Genomic DNA, 20,847 nt, shown 5'->3' on the forward strand with positions numbered 1-20,847 from the left:
AGGGAATTTTTTTTTTTTTGCCTCTCCTCGTGACAGACTCAAGTGCTTCAATTTTCCCCTTGCTTAGAGAAAGTGACTGCACAAAACCTTTAGAGTCCATAGGCTATCAGGAAACTGCTAGACAGAGACAGAGCCAGAGCCAGAGCCGGTTCTGCAAAGACTGGGCTGGACCATGAAGGCGGATTATGGGATTGTTAAAAATGGAGCAAAACCTCTGAACCAGTTCAGGTAGGCAACTTGAGGGTTGCTGCTTTGTTCATATGTGACATGCTCTATTCACCGAACCATATATCCAACACATTCTTGCAAAAAGGAGTTCTACTAAAGCTGTCAGTGCACTGCTCATTCGCTCTGTTTAAATGCAAACTGCTCAGATTGAAAACACAGCTCCTCAGAGTCTTTTACTGGATTTATTATCAGATAATACTTCTGTTCCAGGTTCAAATGTAATATGTTGCTATGCTCAAACTAACTCTATGCAACTTCAGTTCTTAATGAGTCATATTTCATAAGTAAATATACCTACAACACTGAAATTGTGTAACAAATCAGTTTGGTCCTCATGAAAAGAATTTCAACAATATATTCCATAATGTAGAACATCAGTATGGATTCAGCAGGAGATTGGAGACTTTTTCATCCATGCTGGATTTTTTTCAAGTGGAATGTTTTTTTTGCATACACCCTAATGCACTCTGTACAGTCTCACCTGACTAACGGCTCTGATTCACTAAGTCAACCTCAAAGAACAGACACCAACCAAGATTTGCTAGTCAAACGTCTCTTGTCCTCTCATGTCTCCTGTTACAAATTGTACTTGAACACACCAGAAAGACTCCAGCCTGCAACCAGCAGCATCAAAAAATTGCCTGCTGATGGTTAAACTAAAAGTGGACTGTAATAAAATTGGTTTGAAGTTGGTGCTCAGGAATTACTCTTGACTTAAGTTAAATTTTAATTGCCTAGCCTTGTTACCTTTTAATAAGTGGATTATTCAACGTTTGACATGTTTCCTTACCACTTACTGCTTTAAAATGTTTGCATACTTTTTCATCACTTGTCATCAATGTGTCCAGTTGCTGTGGGTGTTGTTTTCTATCTCTATTCAGACATTACTTTCTGTGTTCCAGATAATTTGTCCCATTAAATTGTCGTTGTGTTAAGAACAATACCTTTACCTTTTTTTGAGTCATACAGTAATGTTGCATGTTACCTTTGTCTCCACAGCAAAGAAGACATGTGCGACCACAGACTTTGCCTGTAAGAATGGACAGTGTGTTCCTGCTAGGTGGCGCTGTGATGGAGAACCAGAGTGTGCAGACGGTTCAGACGAGGCTGATGCAATCTGCAGTAAGTAGCCATACAGACACACTGACAGACAGACAAACACAACCACAGACAAACAATGCCACAAAGGCAAACATACAAACACAGACAGAGGGAAGGCCATGAACACACAGTCAGGTGGGTCAGGACACACACATTTGACATGTCTCAAATGTGTTACCAGCTACAAGGGTAAGTGTGTGTGTGTTTGTATCAATGTGTGTTCATTCATTTATATTTGTGTTTTTAATGAAATGCAAGTCTACAAAAATACATGAATGTTCTAAAACACATATACACACCAGCATGATGTTATTGTTTTTGTGTCTTTCAAAGTCATGGAGTTTGTATTTAAAGTAGTTGACCTCCACACACATACATTTCCTTTGGCTTAAAGCACTCCCACGGTTGTTCGGTCTCAGTGTGTCACATTGCACTCCCCGCCACAATGCCAACCTTCTCTTTCTTGCACATTGCTTCAGAAAATTGCTTTCAGTTGCTTTTTTTTGTTGGCTCCACCATCAGACGCAGGACATCCATACATGGTTTGATCAAGGCCATGGAGGGCGGAAGAGTGGACAAGATGCCTGCTTCTTTCACACTATTTCCATAGAGCACGCTTGGAATTAGAAATAATTACTCACCCCTGAATCCCTCTCTGTTTCTCACAAAACAGAACGTGACACAGGAAGATGTTCAAGTGTTCAGTTATGCAGTGCATATTAAAAGTATTTTTGTGTAGTGTACAGGTTCACGTGTTATTTCTTAAGCCCTGAAAGTTTTTTGTCAGTTTATATTCAGGCTGTATTGCTGCTGCCCATTCTGTAGGACTAACAAGCGTTTACTGCAAATACTGAATGTAAATGTGACACAACAGTTTCTGTGGAGGACAATGCAGCCAATACAGCTAAAAACTACAATGACCTATGTCTGTTTATCTGTCTTGAATATTTCTTAATGATAGGCAGAAAGAAAAAATAACATATGCACATAGTTTTGTGATGTTATACTGTTTCACTATCTAGTTAATAATAGAAATTAACATAATCTGTATGATCCATTTGTGACAACTGTGGAAAAAGAACTACTGTGTGTGAACTACATGTGAGGATCATTATCACTGTTAGCAACTAGGAGACCATTTGTCCGGCATGCTCAAAAACATCAGCTTATGTGATTTTGTACAGTGTACAAGAACTAGTGTAATTATGAAAAATGGAACAAAGTCTGTAAATAGACCTTACCTGTTGCACTGTTGATTAAAAGGTTGGCATGTGGTGAGGTCGCTTGCTGCCGCAATTATGAAAAATGGAACACTGCCCACAGTGATTATTGCATCAGCAGAGGTAACCCACTATTCACATGTGGGGAACTGGACTGCAAAGAGCTGTGATGAGTGTGAGGTGGGGCAGGGAGTGGAGGTAATACACAGCGTGTGTGTTTGTATGCTTGGGTTAGAGGATCAAAGTCAGAAAGAGAGTGATGATGAGACTGAAGAAGTGTGAGGTGCTAAGCATCGTTAAAGGACTGATACTGGAAGTTTAAAGGCTTTGAAAGATGTGAACACTGGTATTTTTTTGGATGGGAGGTTAGTAACTGGTTTTAGTATGGTAAACGGTGGTTTATGGTTAAACTACTATTCTGACACGAGGCTTATCGGAAGCTACATAATAGCTTTGCAAGTTTATGAACTTTTGAACTTTTTTATTTTAGTTTGTTAAAGTTTCAGGTTCATGCTAAAAAAGTGTTTACAGGAGATACCAGAACGGCTCAAGGAGAGTGGAGTCTTTGAAAAAGTTAGTCAATGACTGAGTGAGAAAAGACTTGAGAAATAATTTTATAAAATGTATTCTGTATGCATAGGTATGGCTTAAATATGGGTTTGAGAGAGAAGAGTAAAAGAGGGCTAGATGCTGATGGCTTTGGTGAGTTTCATGAGAGATAAATTGATGATTTTGGGAGAGACTGTCCCCCAAATATCAGAATTGCTGTAAGTAACATACTATTTTGTGAAGGTGATCCATATTCAAGCTGCCAAAACTACCCTCTGCAATCATTTTGTCTAGATGCATTGTGTCATTGCCTTTTCAAAGCAGCACAAATTTGTAAGACTGAGCTTTTCTGAAGGCCATCTTCAGATCGACAAAAACATAACACGCTCTTCATTCAGACCACAGCCTGAATGCCATTGGAGGGGGGGAATCAGGATTGTTTGGTAGAAAAGTGGCTCAAATTTTACCACAACAGAGTACAGAATGAGCCAGCAAGGTAGAATACCTTATAGCATCTACCTTAACATTTTGATGCCATGGTAATTTTTTCAGGGTTGTAAAATGCTGCCTCAAAGCAGTATAAAGAACTGTACAGTGTTGTTGCATCTGATGAACCTTCGAACTTGGTTTGTATTTCATCTTGTAACTCGTATCCATCTTAACACCAAAAGTGAGAACAGTGGGGTTTTTTTAAGTGTTGTAGTTGGTTTGAAAAATGCTTAACTGTAATTGGTGTACAGTATCATACTGACCAGATTGGCAGAGTTTGGAAGTCCTCTCATTAGGAATCAGTATGGTGCTTTGTCAACATCGTGAGCAAGTTGTTCAGCAGCAGAGATGAAACTGGTCAGCTGCTAAGGCAGGAGGGGTAGAATCCAGACATAACATAAAATTCAATGGCTTATCATAGGGATTTCACATATTAATCTCAGACATAACCAGTGTTTCATCCAAAGATAAGTCTCAGAACAGAGCAGGACTACTAGAGGTCAGTCTTTCCACTTCTTTCTTATCACAAAACTTTCCATATGGCTGTAACTACAGGCCAGCTCCTATTTGCAATTTTTATTAAGAAGATTTTTAAAGAGGTGATCAAAGAGCCCTTTGAAGATTCTCAAAGTAAAAAGTCTGATTGGGATAGGCCATGGACATGTGTGGGTGTGTGGGTGTGCACATGCCTATAAAGAGTGTGTGTGCCCACATAAGCGTGTGTATAAAGCTAGAGTCAATGATTGTATTTAGTATTCATCACAAGGTGAATCTGTAAGTCATTTCATCAGATTAGTGGACTTGTGGTTAAGTCTCATTATGTCTAATCAAGGTCAGACACTGTGAGAGCTTCTCTAACTTTCTCAGCCACATTGATCCTCACAGCTGCGTGTGCGCATGTGTGTGTTTGTGTGTATGCAGCAGAATGTGTGCATGCTTTTGCATGTGCATGCTTTTGCATGTGTATGCTTCCATCAGAACACAGTCTAATGTATGTGCATTAGGTGAAAATCACTATCACGAGTTGAACAATATGGAAAAAATATTCTATTGAGGTACAGGCAGTTTTAAAACATGATATTGATATTTATCATAATAAAGTACATTTTCTGGAAATTCCATTGAGAAATTATTCATAGATAACCCAGTGAATTCAATTCCTGAAAAATGAAGTTACTCTATACACTTGATGGATAAGTCTTGTATATCCAATATTGCCATGAAGAGATATTAAAAGGATAGCTACCTTTATAAAATAATAATAAATAGTAAAATTAAAAATCAGATTGCTGACTATTTTCTACCATGTCCACTGTAAACAGATGACAGATTAAAGGAAAAAACAACTTAAAATGTTACAGTAAGGTGTTGGGCTACCACAAGCCACCAGAACAGCTTCAATGGGCTTTGGCATATCTTCTGCAAGTCTCTGTAATACCATTCTTCCAAAAGATATTCCCTCTTTTGGTGTTTTGATGACATGATGGAGAGCACTGTGTAACACATCAGCCCATAATCTCCCACAGGTGCATACATTCAATGACTCCTAATGTCCTGTATGGAAGCATCTGCATTCGTTATGTTTCTCCACTCATTTATTCAGGATTTTCCTTTATCCATCTGTATATTGTCATATCACCCAACCCTAGCTATGACCACCACCTTGTCTTGTCACATTTTATCTGATCAGGCCCAGTTGTCTTTTTCCTTGTTAATATCACACAGAGTCATCTATCTATCTGTCCCTTTCTATGTCCTTACACCTGAACCTCTCTCTACCAGCCTACCATCTTGTATCACATCCTCTTCTCTGTCCTCTTGGTCTTCCCTGCTGTATGTCCTCCACTTTCTGAACTGAGTTCAGTTTAAATAATGCGTTTGATTAAATTGATTTCCCTGGGAGAGAATCGATGGGCTGATCCCAGAGACCTCTGGTCGACTGCTGATTAACTATGGACCTCCGATGACGCCTCTGAAACCACACACACACACACACACACACACACACACACACACACACACTCTGGCTCCTCAGTTGTAATTACACATCTTCTCCAGAATCCCCTTCAGGCCCAGATTCATTTACAATCAGATGAGTGGTGGTTGATGCATGAAAGAGTGTACATGTCTGCACACAATGTTCTGCATCGATCTTAAGTGCAGACATCATCCCTCGGTGGTAGTTGCAGCAGCATCATTAGTAGAATTAGAAATACCATAAAGTCATTACTATATTATTATTACAGTAATTTACTGAAACAAACAAGCCAACATTAAAATACAGCACACATATTTGGACTGGATGTGGTTTACTTGACTTATCGTTTTCCACACTTGAAACTGTTTCAAAGTTTAGTGAACTTGTCACTGTAACGAAAACATCCTTATAATTTGTCATCTAAGTGTTTCTTGTTCAAGTAAGTTCTATTAGTTGTTGTTGTGAACTTGGACAGGTTGGCAATGTAAAGCCCTTTTTAGTGCAAGAACTTGCATAAATTATCTTCACAATGTTGAATCAAATGTCTTAAAAGCAGTAAGGCACACACAGGCAACAAAAGAATCAAGTTAATATTTTTTTATTTACAGTGAGACAAACATGAACAATAAACATCCTGATCCACGTGATAATGGAGCAAATTTAAATTCATTAAAACTTCATAAGCATTCTCATTGTTGTTTCACCACTGAATGGTTCAATTTAAGGGTGCTTGTTACTAATCCAGGAAATTGTACCTGATAACTAAATGCCAAAGAATTACACACAATTGTCCATTTCCAAAGACATGACTCATCATTGACTACCATCTGTATATTTTGACACAACAATTGAATTTACATAATGTGCTATGCTGTGGGGTCCTCAAGTTCATAATCCATGTACTACACATCAAAGCTTTGATTTTCTGGGGTCTAGACATTACAAAGTCAGCATCCATTTACTTTGAGTGGCATCAGCAAGATCCTGCAGTTTGACAATCAGTGCTGATTAGAGTTGCTGCGTAGACTCTCTCAAACGTTATTTAAACTCCATCTTTATGTGTGCACACTTTTTTGGCTCTGCTGCTGCAAATCTACACTCCAAGGATTAAAGTGAGCTCTTCTCGCCACCAAAGTGTCCCTGTGTAGATAAAGGTTATTGAATTGCAACATCAGACACTCAGCCAACCTTAGTCTGCCACATATTGGACCAACATGTGACACTCCCTTTACAGTCCCCCGCCAGTCCAAGTGATGCTTCAAAATTTTGGATATAGAGAGAAAACTGTTCAGGGGTGCTTCAGCTTCGTATTATCTGGAGGTTATGGAGTATACTTTATATTCATATCATACAAGTCTTGTATCATCAAAGTAAGAAATGTAATCATTACAAGTCCACTCAGGCATATTTCATACTCGGAGGCATGCTGACAAAGGCTGTGCTGAAAAGCCTCTAAATTCATTGTGAAACATAATGAGGGGGGAAAAAGACAAACACAAATGAGAATTTTGATAACTTTGGAAGTAAAGTAATCTCAAGTCACACACCACGGTAGAGGAGCATATTGAGATAAAACCGAGAAAACAACAAGTCTTACTATTCCCTTTGGCTAGATGATATGAAAGCAGTTAGATTTTCATTTATTTGAAAGAAAACAGGACCATTTGGTTCTTTGATATGAGGGCCGTTATTTATTTCATTGATGTAAAAATTTTACTATTCCAAAAACTCAGTTTAGGGTCCTGAACGCGGCATCTTTACAATCTTGTAATAGTGTAAGACAAAGACAAATGAGCCAGTAAATGTTATAAATATAGTATTACACCTTAATAAATCCTTATGTGTTTACTACTTTTTACTGATCATCTGATTCGATCTTTTACCAACTTACCCAACACCACAGGGCATTAAAACTGCCATGATTTCAAACTTTGCTACTTATTTCATTCCATCTAATGAAACCCATTCATCTAAAGACACAAACTGTCAAAGCAGTGCCTTTCATCAAAGCATGACTTCTCTCCCGCTTTTTGTAGCCTTGATTTATAGAGCCCCTATCGAGTCACTACTGACTTCTTCACTTTCTTTTTCATACAGTAATTAAAGCACTGCTGATGAATAAATCTGTAGCCAGTAGTTTGACTACTGCTTAGTCAAACAAATATTACAACTTTTTTATTGTTGAGCTTGCTGAATGTTTATAAAGGGAGGAGGGAGGCTGTGGTGTTTGTCAATCATGATTTCAGGATGTTGATGATGAAGATGTTTCTGATTTCTATATGATTTAAATCAACACTCAAAAATGCTTGTTGTTGTATGTTGTGCCTCTTAGTTATGAATTATTATGTTCTAATACCTGCTGTGAAATTCAGTTTGGATGCAAGGTTGGTAGCAATATTGCTATTTTTAGCCCTGCTTGTGGTGTTGCTCTAGGGATGGCATTGTCAGTGCACCACTTGGGTTTATAAGCTAACTATTGGATGGATTTTCATAAAATGTTGTACAAGTATTTATGTTCCCTATAGAATGAGGCATATTGAGTTTGGTGATCCCTTGACACTTCAGTAAAATATCTCAGGTACACTCAACAGGTAGGCTTAGTGTTTTGTGCTAATTAACAAATGTTAGCATGCTAACATTCTAAACTGAGATGGTGTTAAAGAAATTATGCCTGTTTAAGCATGTCAGCATTGTCATTTTGAGCATTTTAGCATGCTAATTTTAGCATTTAGCTCAAAGCACTGCTGTGCTTACGTACAGCCTCACAAATCTGTTAGCATGGCTGTAGACTTGTTATATTGAGGTTACTGAAAGCTGTTAAATTTTATTTTGAAGAATAAAGATTGGTGTTGAGCAGCTCTTTACGGCAAGATGACGCAATGGTAAAGTAACTCCATATAGATTTGTACATTTATATGAAAAAGTGATTAATTTGAAAATGTGTAAAACTGATTAATTTAATCGAAGAGAAATCTGATGTTTAATTATCCAGCACTGGCCCGAGATATCAGTGAAGCCACTGTGAAGCCAGCTGTCCTTTGGTGACAACTAAAGTTGAAACTTGAACTTGTACCTCCCTCCCCCTCCATCTCTCTGTGTCCATGCCATCATCACTTCTACCTGCTCCTGTGTACTGAGGTGGGTTTTTCCTTGTCTGTCTCTGCTGAGACAATAGGCAGGTCAGCATAGAAGCATGGAAGCAAGAGGTTGTGCTAGTTAATTATTATGGAATATGAACGGGAATGATCCAGTGAGTTGCATTGGCTTCAATTTCATGCTTGAGGCGGCGGCAGCGGCAGACATAATTTCCCAGGTGGTCTCTCTCTCTCTCTCTCTCTCAACTTTTTTTTATGAATGTGTGTGTGTGTGTCTAGGTCATTTACTGTCCCTCAGGTTGTGGCGTGTTGATATATATTGGGCAGCAAGATCAGCCCTGTCTCCTTCTCCTAGGAGTATTTTTAATTTTGAGAGGTCATTTAGCTCTTTGAAATCTGAGATTACAGAGTTGAACTTGTTACAGAAAATGTTACTTATTTTATTGAATGTTTTACTTTGTAGGAAGAAGTGCATCTCTGTCTCAACCTCAGCTGTCGAACAGTGACCACATATTCTGTTTTCTTTTGGTTGCCAGGATTTTTTGTGTCTTCCTTTTCCAATGTCCAGTTTGTGGTCACTGAGTCTGTACCTGGTTAGGATCTGTCTCTGCTTTCTATCTCTGCCAGTAGAGAGATATTCTGCCAAATCATAATCTCTTTTTATGGCCAGATAATATTCTGATCTACTTTGGCTTTTAGTTTCTTCTTTCCAATGTTCCAAATAGGATTCTTTACATTGTGTTATAATTTGGTTTACTCTGATTAGTGTTTGGAAAGCAGTGCTGTTGTGAGACTGGTCATAGTGTGTCTGAGAGGGGGCAGTTAGTGTGTGTGTGTGTGTGTGTGTGTGTGTGTGTGTGTGTGTGTGTGTGTGTGTGTGAGAGAGAGAGAGAGACTGGCGTGTAAGAGTACGCATTCTGAGGTCACTCTGATATTCTACTTCATAGTCAGAGTAGTAGTCTAATTTATCTCTAGTCTCTCACTATAGGTACAGCTGAATTTCACTCACTGGCCACGATGCATGCACACACACACACACACACACACACAGACACACACACACACACAACTGTACAAACACACACGCACATACCAACCTTCCTTAGTTTCAGTCATTCACTTTCTTTTTATCCATTAGGTAGTTTAGTGTCATTCAAACTGTCAAAATGACAAAATGACACATAACAGTTTGTCTGCTTGCTGTGCTCAACAGTTTCAGTCCGTTTCAATGGTGGCTACCATCAGTGGGTGAATGTAAACTTAGAAGAAAAAAATTAAGTTCAAAATCAACTTAGTAGCCAAAAAGGTTTTGCTTTGATTGTCAGCTCTGGTTGTGAGTTACTGGCTCAATCACTTCTTCTTTGATTGGCTGAGCATTACTGTAACATGTACTATTTCTCTCACTATATTTTTTCATGGGGTTAATTATAGTACACTTCAGGTTTGAATTATACACTTATCTCTGAAGTCTGTGATAACTTGTCGTACATCAATTTGAAAAAAGGAACCTGTGTGCATGTACTCAGTACAGAATAATACATGCATGAACATACATAATTTGCAGCTGTTTCATGTCTGAACACTGGGCTGACTTGTCTCATATGGCCAGTCATATGTGTACAGAGGTATTTACAGGATGCAGGGCATTTATGAACATTCTGTGGTTACAGTTTGGCAAATTTTAGAGATTACAATTACTTTAAGTTTGACAAAACAATCCCACAATAAAGGTCCACTTACTATTTTTTTCAGTGTTTTCAACTGTATCACATGGTCTTAATCAGTAGATGGAGTTTGCTCAATTCTCATGAAAATTGATCTGTTGACTTGCAGCCTCAGTAGCTGTTATGATTTCATCCATAACAGTTTTAAGACTTTTTGTCTGTGTTGGCTTAAACGTTAAGCATAAAAGTTTATTCTTGACATATATGAAGACCGTGTGATATGGTTGAAAACTCCAGGGTCAAAATGAGCTTTCATGCTTTGTTTGGTTAAGGAAGAAACCAACACTGACTGTTTGGTAGGAGGTAGAATGTGAACTCTGGTCTCTGGTGTCGAAGTCACATGCTTTATACATCCAAACCTCCTCCCTAAGACTTTTTGTGGCAGTATACAACATTATAACTTCATATTGTGTTACACTACAAAGTAGGTTTTTGCTACTGAGAGAGGACAGTCATTTGAATGTAAGAGGTTGCCAGTCAGGAAAATGTAAACATATTTAGTATGAAGCATTTGAACAAACAACCAATGCTGTAATTTTTCTGGTGAGGACAGTCTACAGTGGCAGTGTCCACCATCCCAGGTCTTAGTAGTCTTCTGACGCATAGTCTCGTGGGTTTGTGTGTGTGTGTGTGTGTGTGTGCTCGTGCGCATGTGTGTGCTTGTGAAATCGTCTCATACATAATTGAAGATACAATACTGACAGTGAGTTTAATGTCACCTTAGAAGTTGCTGGGAAATAATAATATTAAAGGTCATCTCTCTGCCTTTCTTTCTCTCTCTCTTTTTTCATATTGTAAGCCCATCATCTAAGGCCCTCATGTGCATTGTTCTGCTTATCTTGCTGTATCTTGTGGCATCTCATTAACCACAAATGTCTTTACCTTGATTTATATCAGTAATAAGTTAAAGTGTATTGATCCCTTAAGGAAGAAACCGAATAGCCACCCAACCACAACATACACAACAAGAAATACCCTAGACATTAAGAAACACATTACATTTTAGCTGTTATATGATAGCCATTCTGCAGTAATAACACCCAGAAAGGTAAACTTAAGGAGCCCCTTAAGAAATACTCAATATATGAAAATAATGTATTTTTGTTGATACAAGTTACACAGAGAAAATGTCATAGTTTTAGTCCTACAGTATGTGTAATGAACCAGTTCCAGGTACTCTAGGTAGAGCTTTTTTAGGGTTTTTTAAGATAAGGAAATTTACAATTTAGTATTACCTTGATTCCTGGAAAGTAAACAATACCTTTTGAGTTACAGCTTATAACAACCTCTTATTACTGAAATGTAATTAAAAAATTCAAATTTCATTGAACATAGAGTTTAGTAACATGTTACTAAAGTTATGTTGAGTTAATTAAGCATTGGGGAAACCAGTTTGAGCCCATGTTTTAAGATTTTTTTTTTTTATTAAATCAAAATGTTCTGATATCAGAGAACATTTGGACTCCTGTGTTGTGGTTGTGTGGAGTTGAAACAGCTGTTTACCGCAAACTTGCTTCCTTGTTTACATTGTACATGGCCTTAAAACATAGAAAACCACCTACGCAGCAACAGCCACCATGTGATTTTTTTTTGTCAATTCCATTCTTCCGTTCAATTAGTGACCCTTGCTCTTGGCTGGTTACGATTGATTGGTGGTCAATATATTTTTGCTCTCAGAGGCGTCTTGTGGAGCTGGAACAGCCTGATGAGATTGCCTTTCCTAGTGTTTTGGTGGTGTTTGTAAAGACCCATACATAATAACAATTGTGTTTTTCATCTTTTTTTTTTCTTCTTGATTGAGCCAGGATGGGCTGAAAAATTGCAGCTCTTTTTTCATTTCAGTTTTATGTTATTTTCATACTTCTCTTCTAAGGAAACCCTAAATTGTATCACTGCATCACAGATGTGGTATCCAAAAGCAGGCTCAGGAGACAGAACGGGTGTGATAAAAACATTATTAGGTCAAAAGGCAGGCTTATAGTTAGCAAAAAGAAAGCAGTCAGGCATGCAAATAGATCCAGTACTGTAGGCTAAGACAGGAAAAAGTAGTAAAAAGGCAGCAGATGGTCATAAGAACAGGTACAGTCAGAGATTAATCATATAAACTAGAAGCAGAAGAGGAACGAGAGGAAGATACAGCTGTGGCCATGACAAAATCACATGCATCGCCACTAATCTTAATGCTGGTCCAACATAATTTAACAGGTGTTGTGAGATAAATAGCTGCATGGATGAAATTGGTGGCAGCAGGCATCAGTATAAAGCTTTTTTGCCTTAGCTCAGTTGATAAATATAATGTAAAAAATATGAGTCGTGCAAAAGTTCTTTATGGATAATATCCATAGAGACATGCAGACAGACTGTAGAGTTGTTTTCAAACATTCTCTGTGGGTTTCCACCTTTTCCTGTGACTCAAACTAATTGTGCACGAAATTGTTTTGCCAGACTGAATCAAAATTCCGATGTTTTTGAGGCCACTAAACTTGCTAAAGCGTGTAATTTATCTGAACCCACCTTACATTGCAATGACTTTGAAAGGCAACTTTACACAGCCAGTAGCTGTCTTATAATATGAGAAAAGTCCATTCAGAAGCCATCATAAGTCAACTATGCTCTCCACGTAATTTAGCTGCCTGTTTTAATCTTCGCAACCCTGCCTTTGTGCCCCAAACCAGACTTTGAATAAACTACCAGGGAGGAAATAAGTTCAGAGTTCAGCAGTCAAGTTCACAAGTTCAGCCCCACACTGCATCTGAAAATAGAAGCCCTGACTCTCCTTCTCCCTCTCCTTCCTTTTGTCTGCCTCCCTCTCCTACGGTCTCTCATTAGTTGAGATGTGGCACTAGCCACTGGCGGTATATTTAATGCCCAATGTGTCGTCTACTAAACAACCATTAAGAAGGGCCTGTTGGAAGAAAGTGGCAATTTCCTATAAGAGTGCTGGTGTCGCGCTGTATTTCTTCACCCCCCCACGGCACTGACGGACCCACAGTCTAGACCGTGCTAATGGTTCCACATTTAACAAGCCCCTTCTTCTCCTTCACACAGCCGAGAGAGAGAGAGAGAGAGAGAGAGAGAGAGAGAGAGAGAGAGAGAGAGAGAGAGAGAGAGAGAGAGAGAGAGAGAGAGAGAGAGAGAGAGAGAGAGAGAGAGAGAGAGAGAGAGAGAGAGAGAGAGAGAGAGAGAGAGAGAGAGAGAGAGAGAGAGAGAGAGAGAGAGAGAGAGAGAGAGAGAGAGAGAGAGAGAGAATCTACTCCTGGAAAAAAGAAATTGTACTAGCTACGCATGCTATGCACAAAATGAAAATGTGCATAAAAACAGGTGCAGTGGAAATGCCAGAAATTAGCAAAATCGTGGCAATATCTAAAAAAAAAAAAAAAAAAAAGCGTTTACACTTGAATGAGAAGGATGCTATAAAGACTGACGGAAACTGATTTTTTCTAACAGACCTTTTACGTTATGGCACCTGCTTTTCCTATTTGTAGACAAGGCATTCATGTCATGTTGCCACTTACTGTTACGTGCCTCCAGACAGAAAGCCCAAAATTAAAGAATTAATTGTTATCATGGGTGTATGTAGTCGCAGTATTGTCAGTTCACGTGCCAGACGGGCAGCTTTTCAAAACCCCACACGGAACACATGGATCACAGGAAACAAATTCATTCTTTCACACTGATTCACATTTTACTTAGAAATGTGCATAACACAAGCACAATATTTTAATGGTAATGTCATTTCTGTCTGCTATCTGCGATTCTTCTGTAAACTTTAGACTTCTGACTCTCTTTCAGTATTGTCACAAATTCTTTCTGTTTTTTTTTAAAGTTTTTTGTTGCTCCGCTGCATGGCTTTTATTTTCCTCTCTCCTTGTTTTGTTGCCACCCCACTACTTTCTCTTTTCTCTGCACCTGCTCTCTCTGATAATTTTTTTTTCTCTCCTTTCCCTTGACTTTGATCTCCAGCATACTCCCCCCTCTCTCTACATCAGGGCTGCAATAATAGGGGATCAGCGTTCCAATGAAAGCCACTAATCAACACTAACCTTCATTTAAAATGTAATCTGATATTAACCACATACGCCCTTTCCGTAAATTGGATTTCACATTTGAAGGACGGGGGGGGGGCGCTATAGCAACATTCAAGGCAAGATGTGGCGGGTCAGCCTTGACCAAGTCCAAACTCCTTATTTAAATTCAGCAAGTTAAGAGTCAAAAAGTACACAGAAATGTGTGAAAAGGGACATTGTTATAAGAAGTTAGTATAAAAACTAAAGCTAAATTGTGACATTGTTTTTTTTTTTTTTTTTACCAAGTTATACTGGTTATTGTCCAATCCTTTCTCTGTTTGCCAAATTCTGAAAATTTTAAAACAACAAACATTTCTTCAACCACTCTCTGGTCTTTTAACTCCCTCTCATTCCATAGCCTTCCTCATTTTCCATGGCCATGAAACATCATGCCCCAGTGCTCGATGTGCAATGTGAGGATATGCAAAATACATACACTCATGCATTCACACACCTATATTATGTACCCATGCTTACAAACAACCAAACACACACACTCAATCCTGCATGCACACATATATGTAACCATCCTTACACTTACAGTACATACACATGGGAATACATATGCATTTTAACTCATGCATACACTAATTATGCCTACTGTACAGTACATTCTTACACATACACACACACACACTTATTCCAAAATAACTCACGTGAAGTAATTGTGCCTGTGAAGTGAGTGTATGCTGGATAAAGCATTCTTTTCCTGCACATTGTGAGTGATGCTTTGTAGATGGCTTTAAAACTGTAAATGGAAAGAATTTTCATTGACCTGTGAACCTAGATTTACATTTCATGTGGGTCCATCAACTTTTATCCATTTTCTTATCTAGACAGCTCACACTAGACACTAAGCACTGAGGCAAGCTTCATGTCAAATGATGGATTTAGGTTCAAGGGAAAAAATCAGCCTTTTTACAAACTGTGTGAAGGACAATGATGGATTTTATATTTATTTTTCAAACTTATTCAAGGGTAAGTACAGTGGACATTCAGTACTGTTCTGTCAAACTGTGTCTCTGCACAATACAAGAGGGGTGAACCACTGAAAACACGAACACTTGTGTATTAAGGATGCATCTTACGCTTATTTTGATTATCGATTTAATCTGAATTTTTTTTATTAATTGCTTAATCATTTAGTTCATGAAATGTCGTAGTAAAAAAAAGCCCTTTACAACTTTCCAGAGTCCAAAGTGAAATTTTCAGATATCTTGTTTTATTTGACTAAAAGTGCAAAACCCAAAGCTATTCAGTTTATAACAATATATGACATTTTTTCACTACTCTTGCTTGAAAAATGACAAAAACTATAATTGATGATCAGAATAGTTGATTATTTTTCTGCCAATCGACTAATCATTTAATCAGCTCGTTGTTTCAGCTCTAATGTGTATATAAAATATTATTGCTTAACAATTTAGAAAAGAAACAGTTTTTTTATTACTCTTTAAACTCGCTGTTGCCTGACCAGGTTAGCAACAGTAAAATGAGCTGGTAATGGTCAGAGAAAGAAATAAACAGAAGGTAACTGCATTTCAAGACTCCTTCTTAGTCTTAACCCTGGGAAGGTGCATATTCCTAATGGGCATACACACACACACGTACCATTATGCCCCTAAACTTATTTTAACAAGCCGATGAAATTAAGCCCACCGCTTGGAACGAGGTTTATGAGCGTCACCACGGGGATATGACCCATCGCAACCGATCAAACCGTTAGACTTGCAAAGTCGAATAATTGGCTGATCCATACATCTCTGGTCTTGTATGAATCATTGATGCATATGAGCGCTCTGTGAGCTTAAGGCTCCCCTGCCTCCTGTCCTTTGTCTACTCCAGTCTTTTCTTCTCCTTTTTAAAAAGGTTACAGCTCTACAAGAAAAGCATTTCATTCACACTGCATGCAGTGCAATTCCTGAAAGAGATTAACTTTGCACCCGCTACCAGCCTTCCACTTATTTGAATGAAATTGCAGATACTGAACTTAGAACAATATCTTCATTATGGACTACTTCCAAATCTCTGCTGTGCTAAAATGCTATCCAGCCCACATCTCTAAATTGATTACAGCGTAACCCAGGGAGATTTGCAGTACATCATTTTATGTTTCGTGTGTTTTTGTTTGTGTTTTAATGTGCATGTTTATGTGTTACTTGGTGTAGTATTTGTAGAGATGTGTAGGAGCTGAATAATTGAGAGAACCGATTGAGAATTGTCTATTGTGTGTGCATTTGTAGATCCTCAGGTTACAAGAAGCCCCAATTTAATCAGATTCCAACCCAATACCTCTATGTCTCTGCAGTATCTTCCTCTAATTACATCCAGTTTGTCCCTGCATTGATATTCTCCATTCTGTGACCAATATGTGACCCCACCTCCCCCTCTTACATCTCACTCTGTTACCTTTTTCTGCCCTGTCTTATTCCCTCCGTCTTACCTGTCTATCTCCACCCTCTATAAATCTTTTTCCCTGTTTCATTTATTGTCCATGAATCCAGGTTAATCCAGGTAACTGAGGCTAAAAATAAAGACATCAGTTTGAGACATGTTAATGTTAGTTGCCTAACATATATTAAATTGTCTGAAGTTAAATGGCTGAAATTTTATATGGAGCAGGCTGAGTCACCAGGATGGCCCAGTACATGGTTGTGTATTGATTCAAGGGATGCCTTGGCCCTGTTTTTACTGCAGAGTAGCCAAGCGATAAAAGTTTACTGTTCTCAAGCAGGCACTCACCAATTTATACTGCAACCTCATGGCTGAAACTTGAGTTTAATTATCCTATTTCACAGACGATCAGCTGTTATGGACCCCCTGTTAGTTCAGTGTTAATTGATGATGTGTCAAACACATGCAAGAAATAAGTTAAATGTTCTCATTCTCACTTTCTTCTTACATTATTGCATACATTTTCACACTCATTACTATTATTATTAATTTCTGATACTCATGATGTTCATGTTGTGTCCTACTATAATATACTGTATATAAAATACTGCCTAAATAACTGCATTCAGTATGGTATGCATTTTGCTTTGGAGTACATGTGAAGCCAATTGATATTCACAGTAGTATTTGGGCATTCATAATATTCCACGGCTGTGATGAGACATGTTTCTCTGGTGTTTGCAAAAAAAGATGTTAAAGCATGGTATTTAATCAATCAGTGCTGTGCTGTCTGGAGTGCAGGGGAATTCAGTCTACCTTTTAAGCATTTTAAATTCATGCAAGTATAATCCCTAGTGCCGGTACAGGGTAAATCATCTGTAAGCTTCCATTCCTCCCCATTCAACATGCCATATTATCACATATGCTCCTCCCATGTGCCTTTGTTTTGATACGTTGTCTCACTGTGACAGACAGTGACTTAAGGATGACTTGTATTACCTCCCGGCCTCATACACACACCTCATAATAAAAAAATTATCTTAGCATGAGCCTGCGGGGCTACGGTCTGTCTGAATCAATCACCTGGGAGGCTGGCTTTGATGCTAGGCAGGCAGCTAGAGAGTGGACGTGGTGCTGTGCTACAATGCTCCAATCCCCTCCCTCCTTGTGAAGGGAAATTAAGAAGGTAGTTAATCAAAAGTTCATTAGCATACGGCGCCTTGCAGTCCACCCCTATACCCTGCTCATAATAGACACTTAGACAGGCCATGTGAGGAGAATAACAAGTCTGTACCACTTCTGGTTGTGAACTTGTTTGAATTAAAAGACTGCATCGTCCCCTATGTGCCAAATGAGTTTTCTGACCCGAGGACCAGAAAAAACTATTTAAAATCCACTGCACAATTTCCAAGAATAAGAGTTTTAGAAAAAATACTGAAGGACAGAGTTTATTTCTCAAAATAAAATTCAATAAAACTATAAAATCTCACTAAAGATTTAGTACTCAACTACATAAACTTACATACTTTAATATTTTTCTTTTTTCTTTTCTGTAGCCACTGCAAATTCAGCTTGTGCCAGTTCAAGTACACTTTGCAAGATGAATTTCTATGTTTGCATAAGATATTGAGGTTGCTCAAAAAATGTAAGTTTAGTCAATCTGGCCATACCACATGTATGTTAGAGAAATCTGATTCACCTAACATTTATTTACCAGGTAGCTAAATTCTGCCCTATTTAACAGAACTAAAATTCCACAAAAAAATGTGTGTATCCTATCTTATCCCCTGCCACTTTCTAATGCAGGGTCATACTGAAAAAACAGCCTCACGCACTGACAGACAAATTACTGCTAACCCAGGGCGACTGTGAAATATATATGAGTAGGTTACAGCATAATTAAAAGGGCACTGGGCTGAATCTATTGAGGTTCATATGCCTGTGTATGTCACAGAAATGGAAGTTCAGGGAAAAGGTCTGACCTGATGATCCAGGCCAGTTGTTTGTTTATCAGTTTACTTTACCTTGATGTAACCTGGATACATTCACTGACCGCACACGGTTGTTTTGACCCTGTTTCACACTCATTCGATAATGCATACACCCACCTGGGAGCTGCCGTGTGCAAGAACCATCTCTTATTGCTCACCTCCAAGCAGCTCCACTGGAGCATGGCTAGCATCAGTTCCTCAGCTGTTATTCGCTATAGGCCTTGGCAGTAAGCAAGCTAGCTGGCTGGCTGCTAACAGCCCAGTGTTTGTCTCTGTGCCTCAGGAGTTTTATAGCCCATGAAATATTCATTCAACACAAAGTCTAAAGAATAGTGAATTCAGTTAAACGCCTTTGACTGGCAGCTGAGAAAAGGATTTATAGCTGTAAGTACTGTAGTTCTGATTATGTATGTATGTGTGTGTGTGTGTGTCAGTGTGTTTGTGTGTATACAAGTATAGGAGGTGTATTTGTGCATGTGCCTGCCTCCATGAACAAGTGTATACCTTTTGCGTTTACAATATAGATCTATATGCATGTGAAAAAGTTGCGTAGTCATTTTAGTATGTTGTATCTATATGTTTTACAAAGATGCAACCTTTACATAGTTTTCTGCAGAGAGAGCTGCAGTCGATATTGCACTTGGCCTGGAATATGATCAGTCTGCAATATCTCTGCAGGCACAGACGTGTCCCCAGCTTACTGTCGATAAGTCCATCAATGCTCCACAGTGACTGCTCTGCTGCTGGATACACCTGTCAGCATTTAGTGAGAGCGGAACAAAGAGAGAGGGCAAATCTAAGCGCTGACTTTCAAACGTCTGGGAAAAGTACCTTGACTACAACTTCATTATCAACACCATCACCATCTGGATTGGCAAAGTCAGACCTCAACAACCTTGATAAAAAATACTTGAGATGATTCTTTTCTTTGCTTCTGATTACATACTGGTGCTACATTTCTACTACAGTGGTGCTTAAATGTGATTTTTCAATGAGTTTATGTGATCTAGAAGTCCAGACATATTAGATTGTCTCTCTTTAGTTGGCATGTTTTTCTTTATCTGTGCAGGCTTACCTTCATGTACTACCACTTTGGTTTATTCCAAACAAACCGCTCTTGCTTCTGTGGGCGTTGTAAAACACATCTCTTAGTTTGCACATACCAATTTTCTCTGTGAATGGTCTGCAATACTCTGGCTGACTGTGGCAGCAAATAGAAAAACCTTTTATAGACTGTATGAATGTATGGGTAGAACTGCTATTATATTATATCAAAGGCCAACAGAGAGCAGCTGAACAGACATTTTAATAGTCACAAATTATTACTTAAACATATAATAATAGGAAATTGGAATTGTCCTTTTCATTTAGTGAACATTATTACCCTTGGGATGAAAATCATCTAATTGACTCAGTCATAATCAATGTCAGGGGAGCTCTTTGTTGTTCTTGCTCGTCTGTATTCAGTCATTTGATTGGCAGCTGATCCATGACTCCGCCCTGCTCGACTCCAAGGGCCCGAAATGGTCAGTCAGACAAATTACATCCTTTTAACCCAGCTGTCAATCAGACACTTAGAAATACACCACCCCAGAGGTTCAGTCCACTGTGTGTGGGTTCGTGTGTTAGGGTGTGTGGTAAGTCTCCGACAGTAGCCCTTGGGCTCTGCTGATCAACACAAACACATACATACACACTTAGAATAGGTAAATAATGACAAACATGAGACTAGTACACATTTCATTTGACTGAGCAGTAAGCCAGATGTCAGACAATTCAGTGGCCTCCTTCCTCACATTAACACACCTACACCCTCCTCGCATTCATATTCATAGCATCGTATTAACCAGAAGAGCTGCCCCAGACTGTGCTGATAGGGTGCTTCCTCGTTCACTCTCTTAAAGGGGATTTACAGGAGGCTTTTATTCTTTAAAGGCCAGGGGAAACCTAATTTAGGGGAGACACTTTGAAAAGATGCTCACACGAGCCTGATATTCAATGGGAGGAATAT

At 38.7% G+C, this 20,847-nt stretch overlaps 1 protein-coding gene across 7 annotated transcripts in view; it reads left to right on the forward strand.

The window, feature by feature from the left end:
- The window catches only part of lrp8 (low density lipoprotein receptor-related protein 8, apolipoprotein e receptor), a 179,235-nt gene that overhangs the window by 83,529 nt on the left and 74,859 nt on the right, over positions 1 to 20,847 (forward strand). For all 7 annotated transcript variants that reach the window (XM_044199272.1, XM_044199274.1, XM_044199278.1 and 4 more), the window contains exon 3: positions 1,228 to 1,350. In XM_044199272.1, coding sequence (XP_044055207.1) covers positions 1,228 to 1,350 — 123 coding nt within the window. The remainder of the gene's footprint in view (positions 1 to 1,227; positions 1,351 to 20,847) is intronic.

The sequence above is a fragment of the Siniperca chuatsi genome, linkage group LG6, assembly GCF_020085105.1.
Source record: "Siniperca chuatsi isolate FFG_IHB_CAS linkage group LG6, ASM2008510v1, whole genome shotgun sequence".
NCBI classification, from domain to species: Eukaryota; Metazoa; Chordata; class Actinopteri; order Centrarchiformes; family Sinipercidae; genus Siniperca; species Siniperca chuatsi.